Source organism: Gossypium raimondii, chromosome 12, assembly GCF_025698545.1.
Source record: "Gossypium raimondii isolate GPD5lz chromosome 12, ASM2569854v1, whole genome shotgun sequence".
Taxonomy (NCBI): Eukaryota; Viridiplantae; Streptophyta; class Magnoliopsida; order Malvales; family Malvaceae; genus Gossypium; species Gossypium raimondii.
Window position 1 is genome coordinate 831,237 of NC_068576.1, and position 16,432 is coordinate 847,668.

At 33.3% G+C, this 16,432-nt stretch overlaps 2 protein-coding genes across 4 annotated transcripts; both read left to right on the top strand.

The window, feature by feature from the left end:
• Positions 1-3,105: 3,105 nt before the first annotated feature.
• LOC105762636 (histidine-containing phosphotransfer protein 5) lies at positions 3,106-7,756 on the top strand. 3 transcript variants are annotated; one of them, XM_052625019.1, is made up of 7 exons: positions 3,106-3,336; positions 6,386-6,469; positions 6,882-7,012; positions 7,096-7,167; positions 7,261-7,332; positions 7,401-7,473; positions 7,570-7,756. In XM_052625019.1, exons 2-7 carry the CDS (start codon positions 6,407-6,409, stop codon positions 7,618-7,620), a joined length of 462 nt encoding a protein of 153 aa, XP_052480979.1. In that variant the 5' UTR covers positions 3,106-3,336; positions 6,386-6,406; the 3' UTR covers positions 7,621-7,756. The 3 variants fall into 3 exon arrangements, with proteins under 3 accessions (XP_052480979.1, XP_052480978.1, XP_012435885.1); XM_052625018.1 differs by having other exon boundaries at positions 7,401-7,756; XM_012580431.2 differs by lacking the exons at positions 3,106-3,336; positions 6,386-6,469 and adding an exon at positions 6,491-6,800 and having other exon boundaries at positions 7,401-7,756.
• A 1,281-nt stretch (positions 7,757-9,037) lies between these two features.
• On the top strand, positions 9,038-10,792 carry LOC105762635 (probably inactive leucine-rich repeat receptor-like protein kinase IMK2). Its single transcript, XM_012580427.2, has one exon. It carries the CDS (start codon positions 9,392-9,394, stop codon positions 10,568-10,570), a length of 1,179 nt encoding a protein of 392 aa, XP_012435881.1. The 5' UTR covers positions 9,038-9,391; the 3' UTR covers positions 10,571-10,792.
• Positions 10,793-16,432: the final 5,640 nt, after the last annotated feature.

Genomic DNA, 16,432 nt, shown 5'->3' on the forward strand with positions numbered 1-16,432 from the left:
AAGGAGGACCATAACTACAACCTTTGATGTTTCTATGCTCAAATTTCAAAGCTACCTCCATGGCTGTAGAACCAGTTGCACGTTCATTTCCACCACTAACACGTCTTCCAACAAACACCTGACCAAGTCCACCTTTACCAAGCTTTCTTTCTATCCTGTACATAGGAGATCCCCCAACTTGGACCCTCTCCGGAAAAGGTGCAGTATTTCCCAACGGGGCACCGAATGTTGCGCCCTTCTGGTACATGAACTGCCCTGTATCCAAACACCCCGTTCCACTTGAAACTATCGCTATTGCACCAATGCTCGTGTTCAAGGCGCGTGCGCCCTTCTGGTATATGAACTGCCCTTCCAGGTTCAGCATTACCAGTCGGATCTTGTTAGCATCTGGAGTACCATCGGCCTCAAAGAACTGTTCCAATTTGGTCCACCATCCCTTGAAATCAGTGCCATCAAACCTGGGCCATTCCAGCCTGTTACCTTTCCCCGAAGCTCCCAAAGCAAGTGGTTGCCCTCTCAAATGCACACTACCTCCTGCAGCAACGGACGGATCCGTCTGCATCTGATGTGGATCAGAATATTTTGGTAGGAACCCAGGAGGAGCCCCTAGGACTCTTTTTCCCTTATCAACAGCAGCAGCTGCAGGATTTCCCGACGAGCTTGTCACCGGAGGTCCAAAATACTGGCCCATCCACGCCTGCAAGTCTCCTCGAAGCTCAACTTTGAACTCTTGAAGTCGAGTTTCCATTTTGGTCTCCTGATGCGCGATTTTCTCTCGGATTTTTGAAATTTCCTGCTGTATACTGCCCACTTCTTTCTGCCACCACGTCAAGACACCATCGCCGGCCATTTAAAAGGGATCGAGAAAGCTCTGATACCTTTGTTACGGAACAAAATTAAGAGTAAAGGAAGAAAAAAAGAATTTGAAGAAGAGAGGAGAATTCAGAGATTTGAGAAATTTTCATGTATATTCAACATAACCGTATAAACATGCAATGCATTCAATATAAAGAAAAACAAACAAATAGAATGACGTGGACCATTCTGTTAAAAACAAAACGCCAAAACGCCCCGTTTCACTTAATCTTCGCAAATGTCTCCTACTAACTTTTCTGCTCATAACAGCATGTGGGTTGTATCTAACAATATCAATGGCAGTAATCAGAAAAAACTGTGCGGAAGGTGTTGCAAAGAATAATTAGGAAACTCATCCTTCTATTCAGCATTAGCAAGCCCACTATCAAGCCTTTCTCGGATATTATTATTCGACAATCTGCCTCATTCCCATGTGAACCAGCTTCCAGAGTATGCAATATCCACCAACCCACAGTCATCCCAATACTTGTCTGAATGCCGTCATTTGGTTCTCGTCCCGTAACCGACCAACCAGCGGTTGCAGGGTTGAGAAAGGGTGCGGAGAAGGTTCCAAGAGTCGGAACGAACGCGATTATCTGATACGAGTCACAAAGGCAAGGCCCAATAAGAAGATTCCAAGCCCAATCAAGAAATCCACCCATACTTAGTTGAAAATCAGGTCAAATTGTCAAAGTGGCCCAAGTTGTAAAGTTTTATTTTTATTTATTTATTTATTTATTTTTACTAAGTTTAATTTTTATGTAAATATTCAGTCCCAGAGTCCCAAATAAAGACCCTTGGCTGAATTTTCATATTAAAATAATTAGGAGTTTTTTTTATTTTAGTTTTCTAATTAGATTAAGACTAGTTATAAGGCCTATTTAAAAGCATGGCTAGCCACCTTGTAAACAACTTCTCAATTATATCAAAAATATCAGATTTGTTTAAGTGCAGAATTCTCTTTGAGTTTTTCTCCAAGAATTCTCTCTTGAGTTTTCTTTAGAAGTTGTTTTAACAATCTTTTGATTGTGGGAGCCATCTTCAGCCTTCTTCTTGCCATTGATATTCTTTGGAGGGAGATTAGAGCCGTTTGAAGGGAGTTGTGAGATCTTTCGGGATTTCAAGGCTTCTTAGGACTTATCTTTTAATTTCTTCATCAATTCTTTCTTTATTTCGCTTGTCTTTGAATCTTTATCTAATTTATTTTCTGTTCTTATTGTGTTTTCACCTTTTTCTATCTTAAGGAATCAACCCAAAATCCCCAATTTCTAGGGTTCTTCCATACTCTTTTGGGTGAAATTAGATTGTCGAAATTTGGGAAAACTATCTTGGTGTTCAATTGGCGTAATCGAATCTCCTTTAGGTTTCAAGAACCCTTATTAACACTTATTTCTATTCTCAATTTGATTCTTTCTTGTTTTGGGGATTTTATTTCAGATCTGGAAATTCAAAATTCTAATCTTTTAATTTTCTGTTTCGTTTGAGATCGATTGTTTAGGGTTTTCGTAGGAGTTTCCCGTGACTTGGCAACTCGATCTTGGTCTGCGCGCAACCCCCGTATCATTATCTGTCTATAATTTTTTATAACTGAGAGAAGTATTGAAATGGTTATGCATAAGGTTGTAACAAATAGATAATTTTTTATTTGAGTTTTGTGTTTTCATACAGTGGTATTTGTAAACACTATATAGGTGATAAGATGGAACCACATCCAATATTAAATTATATTTTGTTCAAATCGTAACATCTCACGCCATATTCAGTCACCGAATTCGAATATGTGATGCAACTCGGGTTAGTTTACTTCTTTAATCATATCGTTTATGTAATAGCCCGATTTTAGGCCTAGTCGGAACAGTGGTTTCGGGACCACAAATCCGACGAGAGAAAAAAAAATGTAATGGCCTGAATTTTTAGAGGTGTCGGAACAGTGATTCGAGATCACTAAATTCGACAAATGAGTAGAAAATATTATTAATTTAGTAAGTATAAGTTAAATATGAAGTTAGGAAAATTTTTGAAATAGTGAATAGTGCACTAGAAATAAATATTAAAATAATTAGAATCGAAATGAGGTATCAAGACCTCGGTGATTTTAAACTGAGATATTTATGGAGTGTTAAAAAGTTAGTATTAAAGTTTCGTTAAGAAATTTTAAAGTTCCGATAATTAATTGAACAAAAAGGACTAAATTGTAACAAATACAAAATTTTGGGAAATGATTAAATAGCTTAAATGATAAAAGGAAGAGGGCTTAAAAGGCAAATAGACCCAAGGTCTATTTGGGCTGGACGGCAGAGGCATGAAATCAGCAAGAAAGTAAGGAGAATTAAGGGCAAAATTGGAAAATTACAAAATTTGCTTAATAAAGTTAGGACCCAAGTGGAATTATCTAGATTTCTCTTCATTTTTCTGAATTCTCATCAGCTAAAACACCATGGAAGGGCTTCTTCAAGCTGGTTGTTCATATTTTTACTACAAGTAAGTTCAATTCTTGACTATTTCTTGAAATTTTTGTATTTTTATGACTTTTACAACTAGGCTCACTTGTTAAATTCATTAGTTTTGATTTTATGAAAGAAGTTGAAAGTTGATATGAATATGTGCTGAAAGTATATGATGATTTAGCATGGAATTAGAGCTTTAAATTGTTCATATGCTGATTTTATCGAAAGAATTGAATAGAAAGTGAATGTTTGGGACCTAATAGTAAAAGAGCTTTAAGATAGAGTTATATGTGGAAATTCTGAATTTCAATAGTTGTGTAACAACTTATAATGTCTAGGTAAAGTATTAATTGAGAAAATTAGATTAATTGAGAAAGGACCGAATTGTATAAACTGTGAAATTTGGGGCAAAATGGAAATCTACATTTTGCACTAAAGCAGTTTTGGACAGCAGCAGTAGTGTAACTTTGAAAAATCACAAAAAATTTTAGAGATTGAATTAGAGTATGAATAAAATATGAAATTAAAGCTTATTGAGTCTAGTTTCTTATAAAAGAAACAGTGTGAGCAATGGAATTGTAAATCATGAGATATAATAGATTTTGTGAGACAATGTCAGAATGAATTCGGGTTGCCCTGTTCTGACTTTGGAAAATCATTAAAAATTGTACAAAAATTATTATGAGTTATAATTTATATGGTTATAATCCTTAATGAGTCTATTTTTATAAGAAACAAATGAAAACATCATCTGAATTCTGTACAATGAGATAATTAATTTTTAGTGAAGAGTGGTCGAAAACTGTCAGACAGCAAAACAGGGGAAACTTTAAAGAATAAACTGTATTATTTGGCTCAACCAAAAATTCTGAAAATTTTATGCTATGAATATATGTGAGTCTAGTTTCAGGGAAAATTAACGGATCTTAATTTGGAGCTCTGTAGCTCCGGATAAAAATAATTTAGTGACTCTGACTCGGATAAACAGCTTTGAATATACATGTTAGTGAATATTGAAATTATGGTTAATGTTGTTTAAGTGTGTTATACACATTAAGGATGTGGAATGGAGAGAAGGAGGAGGAAAATTGGGAAATATATGAATGATTCGTGTATAAATGGTCATATGTTTGATTATAACTGATAAACGATGAAATATGAATGATGCTTATTTTTGTGCATTATTGGTCATGGTTTAAGCTCATGTGTGAAAATAAAGTTTCATAGTATGTGTGTATGGTGTATTCAGTGTATGATTTGGCATGAAATAATACCATGAATGGTTTATGAATTAACACATGTTGGTAAGCCTGATATATGAATAAATGATCAAATTGAGCGGAACGCCGGGTTTGAGTACTTCTGATCAAGTGACAAAGTGATAAGTGGTAGCTTTAGCTACACTTATCTGATCAAGTGACAAGTGGAAAGTGATAAGTAATAGCTTCGGCTATACTTATCTGATCAAGTGACAAAGTGATAAGTGATAGCTTCAGCTACACTTATCTGATCAAGTGACAAGTGGAAAGTGATAAGTGATAGCTTCGGCTACACTTATCTGATCAAGTGACAAGTGAAAAGTGATAAGTGATAGCTTCAGCTATACTTATCTGATCAAGAGACAAAGTGATAAGTGATAGCTTTAGCTACACTTATCTGATCAAGAGACAAAGTGATAAGTGGCTACACTTATCTGATCAAGAAACAAAGTGATAAGTGGCTACACTTATCTGATCAGGGACAAGTGATAAGTGATCATACGTAAGACCATAGTTATACTATGGCAAAGTGAAAGTGAAGTACTCAATTTTCCGTAACCGTTCCCTAATTTGATTAAGGATGGTAAGTGACAAATGGGCCCAAAAGAATTAAAGCAATTGGATAAGTGGTAGTGTATTTATACCAGGATGATGTTGTTATTTAAGTTAAAGTGATATCTTCATTGCAAAATTGAGAATTTCATAAATGTGTTAGTGAATGGTATAATCGATAAACGTTGAGTTAAATGGTAAATACGTATTAGTGTTAAACTTAGTGACATTGAATTGTACGTGAATTAAATGGAAATTGCTAGTGATATGATCTAAATTGTGAGCATGAGAAATTGCGAATTGAATGAAATGGAAACGAAGCATTGAATTGCATGAGTATGTGACGGGTCTCGTAGGCCCTAATTATTATGATTATAATATTTCGAGGATATATTGTGAAAAGCTATAGAAGCATGTTAATTATTTTGAAAGTTTTTATTTAGATGAAATTTTATAACTCGGTTAAATACGCTTACAAGTGTATGTGTTTTGGTGATACCTCGTACCCTATTCCGGTATTGGATACGGGTAACGGGTGTTACAGTTTACAGCAAACAATATCATTTATTTTAAAATGATCATCCATTTAATGTACAGTCATATATTTATAAAGTATATTTATCTAATTCATCGAGTTATGCGAAGCTACTAAATCAATTTAGAAATTTGGATTCGAATTTAAACTAATTTTCAGGTTTTAACATTATCGAGACAGTGCTCTTCATGTCTCGGGTTAGAACACGTTTGTTTTTGAAAAATTTATTTCGATGATAGCATGTTTTGAGAAATTTAAATTTAAAAATCTATTAACAAAGATTTATATTTTAGATACAATAAAATACTCTTATAAATAACAACTTGATTTAAAACAATTTTTAAGATGATATTATTTAATTTTAAAAACTATTCCACCTTAAAATAATTAAATTATTTTAAAATATTGAATTTTTTATATTTAGTTTAAATATTTAAATTTATTATATAATACTTTACAGTCTTTGACAATTGTGTTTAAACTTTAAACTTTTAAGTTTAAATTAATGTTAAAAGTTATAATTTAATTAATTAAAATATTTTTCTATATAAATCAAATAAATAATACATTTTAAGTGTCATTTCATTTTCAATTTTAAAAAATAATTAATGTAGTTAAAGGTGAAAGTAAAAAATAATAAATTAGTTATAATTGATAAGTCAAATAATTACTTTCCTTAATCTCCTCCAAAAAAAGTTTTTCAAGTATCTGTTTTTAACTGCTTTTCCTTTTTCAAGAAACAAAAACAAGAGGCGACCATGGATTTTGTCAATCAGTTGCAAAGAAAGTTCATTGACTACTCTTCATCACTCCATCGTGAGGTAAAAATGCATGTTTCCTTTACGTTTTATTTGTGCTTCCTTCATTAGATTTTACTCTAAAAGATTTGATTTTTTCCAATGAAATATTTATGGGAAATCGTTTGTTTTTAAGGAAGTGTATTTGTTATAAAAACCAAATCTTGTGGGGTCTTACAGATTCGCAAAAATCCTTCCACTTAAGGAAAAGTTGGATTTTTATTGGTGTTGAGTGTTTTTGAGGGGTGTACTCTTAGCGGGGAGAATCGAGTATTTATGTGGCATGGTATTGACATGTGTTCGTTAGTTTACTCGTTTGGCTTCGTACCCTGTGCTTGTGAACACCAGGTTTCGGGTTGGATACCATACCAAGTCTTATTTTTTGTCCCATTATTTGCCTGTGTTTTGATGATGGGCTGTTAATGGTTATGAACAGGGAATTGTGGATGATCAATTCACTCAGCTCCGAAAACTGGAAGATGAAAACAGCCCACATTTTGTCATGGAGGTTGCCTCACTTTTCTTTGAAGATTGTGAGAAACTTATTAACAATATGGCCATAGCACTGTAAGTTCTGCTTTTGTCTTCATCATTTGTCTTGTTTCTTTCTTCGCTTTTTTGATTCCTGTTCCATTTCTTTTCTTTTAAAGTGAACAAAAACAAGGTGTTGATTTCAAGCAAATAGATGAATGTATCCATCAACTAAAGGGTAGCAGTTCCAGGTAATTCAATCTCAAAAGCATTTTCAAGGACCTAATTTGATCATATTGTATGGATGCCTTTGAAAATCAAGTGTTTTGCCTCTATGGTAATAGCATAGGTGCACTGAGGGTTAAAAATGCATGTATCGCCTTTCGGAGTTTCAGCGACGGTCAAAACCGCGAAGGGTGAGTCTTGCTTTGCCTGTATGCAATGCTTTTTTATGCACCTAATTGCTTGATGATGAATGGACCAGGTGTTTGAGATGTCTGCAACAGCTCTCTCATGAATACTCCCTACTGAAGAACAAGCTTCAAACCTTATTCCGGGTAAGTGTTGCTTCCCGTTGCTTGTATGTATGCCTAGTGATATTTTGCCGGGGAAATGAGCATGCGGAACCGTTCCCTGATGTTTTGGTGTTTCAGCTGGAGAAACAAATAGTTGCAGCTGGTGGATCGATTCCAAGAGTGCATTAAATCACATTTCGTATCGTCTTCTTGATAGAATAAAAGGGAGAAACACTGCATAGAGTTGTGAATAAAAACATTTCTAGCATTTTCCTGCATAAGTTGTTCAATGTCTGAGAATTTCATCAAACTTTTTCGTGTTAAATTCGATTTGAAATCGGGTCAGTTCGTATCGATAAAACTGATTAAACCTCTGGTTAAAACAGCAGAGTTGTTCACACACTAACATTTGACTTATCTATCGATAGACTGATGCATCAAAAACTAAACAACATCAGAGTTGTTTTCACACTAGCATTTGACTTATCTATCTATAGATGGATACATCAAAAACTATTACTTTTGCTTTAAGCAAAGGTTTCCTACGATTTTTGCCTATGGAAAAAGAAAAGAAAAGCTGAGAGGGACATCATCAAACATGTTTTTTGAAAATCAAAGACAAAAATAAATGTTGTGTGGGTCTGAATCTGTTATTGGAACATTTATTACATTCAGCTGGAAGATCAAGGTCAAGGGATACTGGTGTTTTTTCTCTCATACATGACATAATCATCATTTGACCTAAAACAATTTTTGTTTAATATAATAATTTGGTATTTTATTTATTAAAAAGATTGTTTTTTAATTAAAATTGAGTCAAATAATTATGTTTTTTTATCCAAACCAAAATGGGATAGCGACGTAGTGAAAAGTGAATAGCCGGGCCTGGGTTGAGAGAAACGACACTGGGAGTTAATGAGGGAAGACTGCAACTGCTGCAAACAGTGGCTAAGGCATAGCCCTTTGCCTGCATCTGCATGCTGTCCAAATGCAAACATCCTTTTTCTTGTTTACACGTTTATTATATATAACTCCTCCATTAATGGAAAGTGGAACGCACAATTAAGATCAATGTCCTACGTCTTTTTGGTGCATTAAGCAGACAAAGAAACATGAATTTTGGGCTCTGCTCTTGTCTGTGGGAGGTCTGTTTTTTTCTTCAAAACATGCTTCCTTAATCCTTAGTGCTACCCTTTTCGGAATTAGATCGGTATTTAAATTAATCAGATCACTAATAATTCAACCAATTTACGAGTCAATCAATTTAACTCTTTATTTCAATCCGATATCTCGATAAAAATTAATTCACAATTTTATATACATGTCATATATATAGTTATGATAGGTTTCAATGGTACCGCTTCACTTATTGACGACGTTACTATCCTAGCTGGACATTGCCACCCTGTGTCCAGTCCACTCTCATTAGTCACGTGATCCCTGAGCCCCTGGATCAACCACCGTCAACCGACCCTACCTGCTGACTTGTCTCCCGAACCTATCCCTCTGCCTTCCATGTAGGCTTGAACAAACCCTTTATCCCTTAACCAAAACATTAAACAACAATAAAGAAAAGTAAAACAAACATTTGCAGTTTCCTTCATCGGTGTTAGAAAATACGCCGTCACCGTTGTGCTATGCATCTTGTCTAAGAAGCCACTAAAAAAAACTAAAGAATAAGATAAAAGTTTTGGTCTTTTGCTTCTGTTTGAAGCCAATCTTTGTTTTACTTCATTAAGTTATATATAATCTTTTTGATGCTGATAGTTTTTCGCCATTAAAAGCTTTCACGTTTGTATCCCCAACGAGAAACCGGTCCTCTTCTCTCACGTAAAACCTACATTTGCCAACCCGAAAGCCTTCCCTTTTGGCTTTTTCTTCTTATATAAACCACATTTCAATTCCCTCACCTCTTTGCTTCACTCAGATAAACTCGGGTCTTCTTAAACGAAGGAAGAGGATGCATGTGGTTTCTTATGCTCTGTTTTTAGTTGCTCTGTTTCAATGTAGATTCTTGGCTTTTGCAATTTTAGACCCAATTGATTTTTTGGCTTTACAATCTATTAGAAAGTCTCTCCATGATTTGCCTGGCTCTAATTTTTTGGCTTCCTGGGATTTTACTTCCGATCCTTGTAACTTCGCCGGCGTTTACTGTGCGTCCGATAAAGTAGTAGCTCTTAATCTTGGTGATCCTCGTGCTGGTTCGCCGGGTTTAACTGGAAGGATAGACTCGGCTATTGGTAAACTATCTGCTCTCGCTGAGTTGTCTATTGTTCCGGGTCGGATCTATGGGTCGTTGCCGGAGTCAATCTCGCAATTGAAGGGCCTTCGTTTTCTTGCGATCAGCCGGAATTTTATCTCCGGGAATATTCCAGTGACTCTCGGTCGACTGAGGAGGCTTAAAACGCTTGATCTCAGTTATAATCAACTCACCGGTGGAATCCCGCGTTCCATCGGAACCATGCCGGAGCTCACCAATGTTATTCTTTGTCATAACCATCTCTCCGGTTCGGTTCCTCCATTTCTCTCTCATGTCCTAACCCGGTTGGACCTCAAACACAATGCCCTCTCCGGTTCGCTCGCTCCCTACTCCCTCCCTCCTTCTTTGCAGTCCCTCTCCCTCTCCTGGAACCGGCTTACCGGACCGGTCGATAAGCTTCTATCACGGCTCAACCACTTGAACTACCTAGACTTAAGTTTGAACCAATTCACCGGTCCCATCCCGGGCCGTTTGTTCTCATTCCCAATCACCAACCTTCAGCTGGAAAGAAACTCGTTTTCCGGCCCAGTGCAACCGACTGAACAAGTGACGATACCGACCGTCGATCTGAGCCACAACAGATTGTCGGGTCACATATCACCAATGTTGTCGACCGTACAGAATCTCTACTTGAACAACAACTACTTCACCGGTCAAGTCCCAGCCAGCTTCGTGGACCGGTTATTATCCGCCCGCATAAGAATACTCTATTTGCAGCATAACTATTTGACCGGAATCGAGATCAGTCCGACGGCGGAGATTCCTCTGAGGAGCTCGCTATGTTTACAGTATAATTGCATGGTGCCGCCGGTCCAGACAGCGTGCCCGTTGAAAGCCGGTAAAATGAAGACTAGGCCTACTTCCCAGTGTAAAGGATAGAATTGGTCATTTGAGCAATCCTGTGGAGGGTACTTTTGGAAAAAAAAGAAGAAGAAGAAACAATTAGGATAGAATTTTATTGATATTGTGGGTAAAAGGTGACAATAAGTGAGGTTGATACATGAGAATTTAGACACTATAATTTTGTGATATGCAATATTTTGTAGTTTATTATGTACTTAATCACCCTTATTTATATTAAACTAAACTACATTAATACTAGTATCAATTTTGGGGACAAGTCTTGTGCTTGTTTCATGTCAATATTATTGGTTAGCCCACATTCCCTACTCACAACTGCCATTTCATTGCTAGTTAAGCATGGGTGAATCTAGTCGAAATTAAATTGTAATTAATACATAAATTTTAAAGGACTAAATCAAAATTTTTATATTTTTAAGGAGAGCTAAAGTAATTTTAAAAATTTTAAAGAGATTATATAAAAAAAATTTCATTTTAATAGGGGCGAGTCCCTGTCAGCCCCGCTAGTGTCATCACTGCCAGTAAGTACTAAGTTTTGAGTTTTGTGGACCTCAAAAATAAGTGTTTCGTAAGTAAAGTTTGAGTTTTGTGGACCTGAAAAATAATTTTAGAATAGCTTTATTTAAAAAAAAAATTAGTTAGCTCAAATTTAAATTTAGTTGAAATTCAATGTAATTATCAAATATCAGATAATATTTTTTTTGAATATACAACATATTTTTTTTATTTATTTCAACAACACCCAGATCGATACAATTAAAAAAAAGCATTTCTTATATTTGTGTTCATGTTTTGAAGGAAGGTGAGTGGGGGGTAAAATAAAGTAAAACTTGGGGCTTGTTTGAGAGTTGAGCAGCTTTCCAAATGCACGAGGTTGGGCAAAAAAGAGAATGGAACAATCATCCAAATCATGCCCAAACATAGATGAAATGTAAACTCATGATTGGCGTCGACAATGTAGTTGGGGCCAGCATAGCTTCACCAATCAACTTACGTCTATTAGTTTTGCAGCTCTCCTTTTCTCAACACCTCATAATTCCTTATATTTTTAGTGATAAATATTTCTTAAATAAAATCTGTGATTTACGAATATTCAAATGTATTTCCACACTGGAAGTGGTCCTCATACGTTACCTACACATTTGTCCTCTTCATAACGAGAACCAAAAAACCCAAAAAGTAGTTCTTTCTCACCATTTTTATTTGCTTAGTCTCCTTTGGCAATGAACCAAATGAGTAAACCACTAGGATTAGGTTTGATGGAGACTGAAGATACCATTATAATAATAATATATATCAGTGCCTAGGCACATGGAAAATACCATCCATGGTGATAGATATCGTCCCCATCAGTATGTATCATTTTAATATTTATATATATGTAATTAATTAATGTTTATTTGCATGTTATATTAATGTATTTTGTGACACCTACTTCATAGTGCATATACTATACCACCAAATCTTATCGTTTTCTTGTCAAAATTGTCCCCTTTGGGCTGCATACTTTTCTGCTATGGAATTTCTGCTAAACAAGACCTAATAAAATTACTGTAAATTTGCCTCTTAGGTGTTATAATACATGCACAGTGATGTGAGCATAAATAAAGAGACATGGAGATAACACTGTAAAAGATTATAGTATAAGGTAGATGATGGACCATCACATTTACCCATGAAACAAATCTGATAAAAGAAAATCATAGAAAATGACATATTATGCAAAGTGCCTGAAATTTTTGGGTATGGACTGTGGGAGTTGTTGGTATTGTCAATTGTGATTAAGCTTTATCTAGTATATATATTGCCCTCTTTTTCTTTTAAAATATTTCTATAAACGATATTTTCTAAACAATAAATGTTAACTCTGTTCTAATTTAGCCTTATTTAAAATTTTTTAAATACAGTGATTAAATTGATCGATTTAATAATAGAAGGAGTAATTGGATCGATTCCTATAATAAAAGACCTATAAAGTACTCATATATAATAGAATTTTAAGACATCAATATGATTATTAAGTCAAACTTATAACAATATGAATAATTATGGTGAGAATCAATTATTACAATAATTAATTTTGCTTAGGCATTTTCTTCTTACTTTTTCAATCTAAATTGTCTGCAAAAATGTTAAACTAAACTACCTATAAATGGTGGCCCTCACAGTCTTTGTCCCCCACTAATCATTATCAAGTTTAAGTCTTTGGTTATTGAGAGAAAGAAAAAAAAAGGTCATTTATTGTGTTATTATCCATCAATTTGCCTAAGTAGGGGCCCTTATCTCTCACATGTTCCCCCACACTGATTTTCAAGTTTCAATCCCCAAAATATTGCTTCAATTTTATCTTAAACTCCAACTGGGATGAATACCCAATGCTCTAAAAAAGTACACATATACCCAATGCTAAAATGGTTAGTCAGTCACTAGGCTGAAAACGAAGCCTAATAGCACAAACTACTTGGATAAACAATGAAAGAGTGAACTTTCCTTTTGACTTGCATGATGCATAGTGGGTATTGCTTTATTCTAGTATAGCCTGTCTTATTCCATGGGTGAGGGCTAACTTTGCATTATATCCAATAAATAAACTAGGTAAATTTGTTGTGCATAATCAGAATATAAAAAGACCCGAAAATAGGGTAAATATTTTTAGTTTGACTTGTAGGTTAAAAGGATGGCACTTGGTTTGCTCCACCGTCCAAGGTTAGGTTTTTATTGCGTCTCCCATACGCACACCTAATTCCGGATTCTTGCAAACCAAATTAACCCTTATGGAACCCAGAAATGTACTCCATTGTAATGCAAAGTAGCAGAGAATAAAGACTTGGTATCAACTTTAGCATGCCTTTTTCTTTTGTGTGTTTTTGGTACAATGGTAGTGTGTCTTTATTTGTGTAAAACTCTTATATATTCTGTCTGCAACTAAACTCTGTAAAGGAAAAGTAAATACCAATTTCTTTGATGGTAAAAAGGGTCATTTTTGCAAATGAATGACTTTCATTCTTTCACATCAAATGTAAAAGTAAGACCAAATTTCCTCCCATTTTAGTTTCTCTACTGAAAAGATAAAATTTCTACGGTAAAATAGTCTATCCGTTAAAATTTGGTGTTTATATAGAAGATAACAAATTTAGCTCTCAACTTTTATAAATTTATTCAAATTGACCCTACTTTTTATTGGGAGTAAATTAAAATTTTTGAAACTAATAAGAGTCAAAAGACCTTAGTAGCAATTTAAAAACAAAACAAAAACTAATTAAGCCCTTTTAATATTTAAAGATAAAAAAAGAAAATTGATCCTTGCTTTGTTGGGTTGCAATTGTTATTTTTAATAAAAATTTATAATTTTAAAATTTTTATAACTTTTTTATAACTTTATGATTTTTTATTACTTTTAAATTTTAAAAGGGCTTAATTATTTTTAATTTGTTACAAGACCTTTTGACCCTTTAGCTTTATTAGTTTTAAATTTTTTAACTTACTTCCAATAAAAGGGTAGGGTTAAATTGAATAAATTTGTAAAGATTGAGGGCTAAATTTGTTATTATATATTCTATATAAACACAATTTGTCTATTTTTTAGTTGAATGGCCAAAATGCAATCTAAGGTATAGTACAGGGGTTTTGTGGCACTTTTACCCATATCAAAAGGAAAAAAAAAAGATATTTTATTTAGGCTTATATGTCAAAAAGCCCTTAAGAAAATGCAAAAGAATCAATTAAGTCCATGTATTAAATTCACACTCAATTAAGCCCCTGTCATTAACAAAAAAAAAAATTAAGCCCTTCCGTTAATGGTTTCCATCATTGACAACATTGGTTGTTAAAATAAATTAACGAGCCAATTAGATGGTGGCACATGACCATTTATGATTTAGTATAATATTTTCCGTAAAAATAATTAAAAAACATAAGAAAAAGATATAAGAAAACAAAAAAAATAGAATACATTAGAATATATTGAAATTGATATAAAAATATAAAAATAATAATAAAACTTATAAATACTATAAAATATGAAAATCTAATAAACTATAAAAAAATTATGAAATTAATAAAACATATTTAAAATTTTATAAAAATGTATTAAAATCCTTAAAATTATTTAAAAAGTATAAAAAATATCAAAAATATTAAAATAAACATAAACTTATAAAAAGAAAAATAAAAATTTGAATTGGACCGGATTAGTCGGTCAGATTGGTTAGACCAAGATTGACAAGGGTATCGGTCCAAAGAAAGTCATTAGATCAGTAGACCTGTGAAGCAGTTGAACCAATTTCTTTTATTTTTTTAAATGTTTTATTAAATTAAATTGGACGAACTAATCGAACTAACAAACCAATTCGACCACTAGTCTAGTTCTGAAAACATTGGTCAAAAAATTCCATTCTGACATATGCTAATAGTTGGAAAATAAAATTTTGGTTTGATAGTATCTAACTGTAGTAAAAATCTTTTATATCGTACGATACTTAGCAAACAATTTTCAACTTTTCAATATCTAAACTACTGTATTGTAGTTAAAAAATTAGAGATAAAAAATTTAAAATAAAATAATAATTTATCAATAAAAATTAGAGGGTCCAACAATTATTGGTTCATTTATAGAATATTAAGAACATTTTATTCAACATAATAATGACTCTAACGATTGGTGTGATGCCATGTGCTCACTATGATTTTAGGGTTTAGGTGATTTTTAAATATTTTTTATGATTTATTATAATGTATTATATTATTTATAATTTTATATCAATTTTAATATTTAATAATATTTTAGAATTTATTATAATATTTATAAGTTTTTATTATTTTATTATAGTTTTATAAGTTTATATCATTTTAATATTTTTAAAATTTTATATTTTTATATTTTAATTATATTTTAATGATTTTTTTTATTTTTAATCATTTTATGGGGAAAATATTATATTAAACTAGAAGTTGCCACATGTCACAATTTGATTGGTCCATCAATTTATTTTAACAGTGAATATATTTAGCCATGAATTCCGTTAATCGAGGGGCTTAATTGATCATTTTGTTAACTACAAGGGCTCAATTGGGTTCGATTTTAATAAAGGGGGATTAATTTATTTTTTGCATTTTGTTAAGGGCTTTTTTGATATATAAGCCTTTTATTTATTTATAAAAGTATTTTTAAAAAAAAATATGTATTTGCTAATCTAATTTATCATTTGAAAAAAAGGTTAATATGTAGCTTACCCCTAAACATGTCCACAAGTACTTAGTTGGTACCTGAACTTGTGCTCCATTACCCAGGTTGATATTTTCACACTAACATCGTTAGTTTGTGATGATGTGGCACTGATAGCCAATCTAGAGGTGAGTCATGGCATCTTCTTAGTATTCCATGTGACGAGTATAAATTAAAAAATTAATAAATTAATAAAGAGTATAATTCTTTGCTCAGGTTCATTCTTGATGTGAAAAAAATCATATATATTTATTAATTCATATGTTTTAATTTTTTTTTTTTGGAATTTATATATGCTACATGTAATACCAAGAGGCCGCCATATGTCACCGATCGATTAGCAGTGTCACGTTAGCATAAACTGTGGTGTTAGTGTAAAGATACCAGACTAGGTGAGAGAATACAAGTTTGAATGTCAATTAGACCCAAAAAAGATTTAAATACTTTTGGACAAATTTAGAGCACAAACAATATATTAACCCTTTGAAGAAACAATGAATGATCCAAAACTTAAATGGGTGGATGCATGGTATGTACGGCCCACCAGTTATTGGTATGGTAAAAGAAAGTCCGGACCCAACGAGTTTAGATTCGACTGGGTCAGGTATGTCTAATTCTCCTGTTAGTTAGGTCGAATTAAGCGAAAATCCACTCCG

Coding starts and splice junctions, on each gene's coding strand:
- LOC105762636 (XM_052625018.1), top strand. CDS start 6,407: ATGGATTTTGTCAATCAGTTGCAAAGAAAGTTCATTGACTACTCTTCA. Junction 6,470..6,881: donor CTTCATCACTCCATCGTGAG/GTAAAAATGCAT, acceptor GGTTATGAACAG/GGAATTGTGGATGATCAATT. Junction 7,168..7,260: donor CTAAAGGGTAGCAGTTCCAG/GTAATTCAATCT, acceptor CTATGGTAATAG/CATAGGTGCACTGAGGGTTA.
- LOC105762635 (XM_012580427.2), top strand. CDS start 9,392: ATGCATGTGGTTTCTTATGCTCTGTTTTTAGTTGCTCTGTTTCAATGT.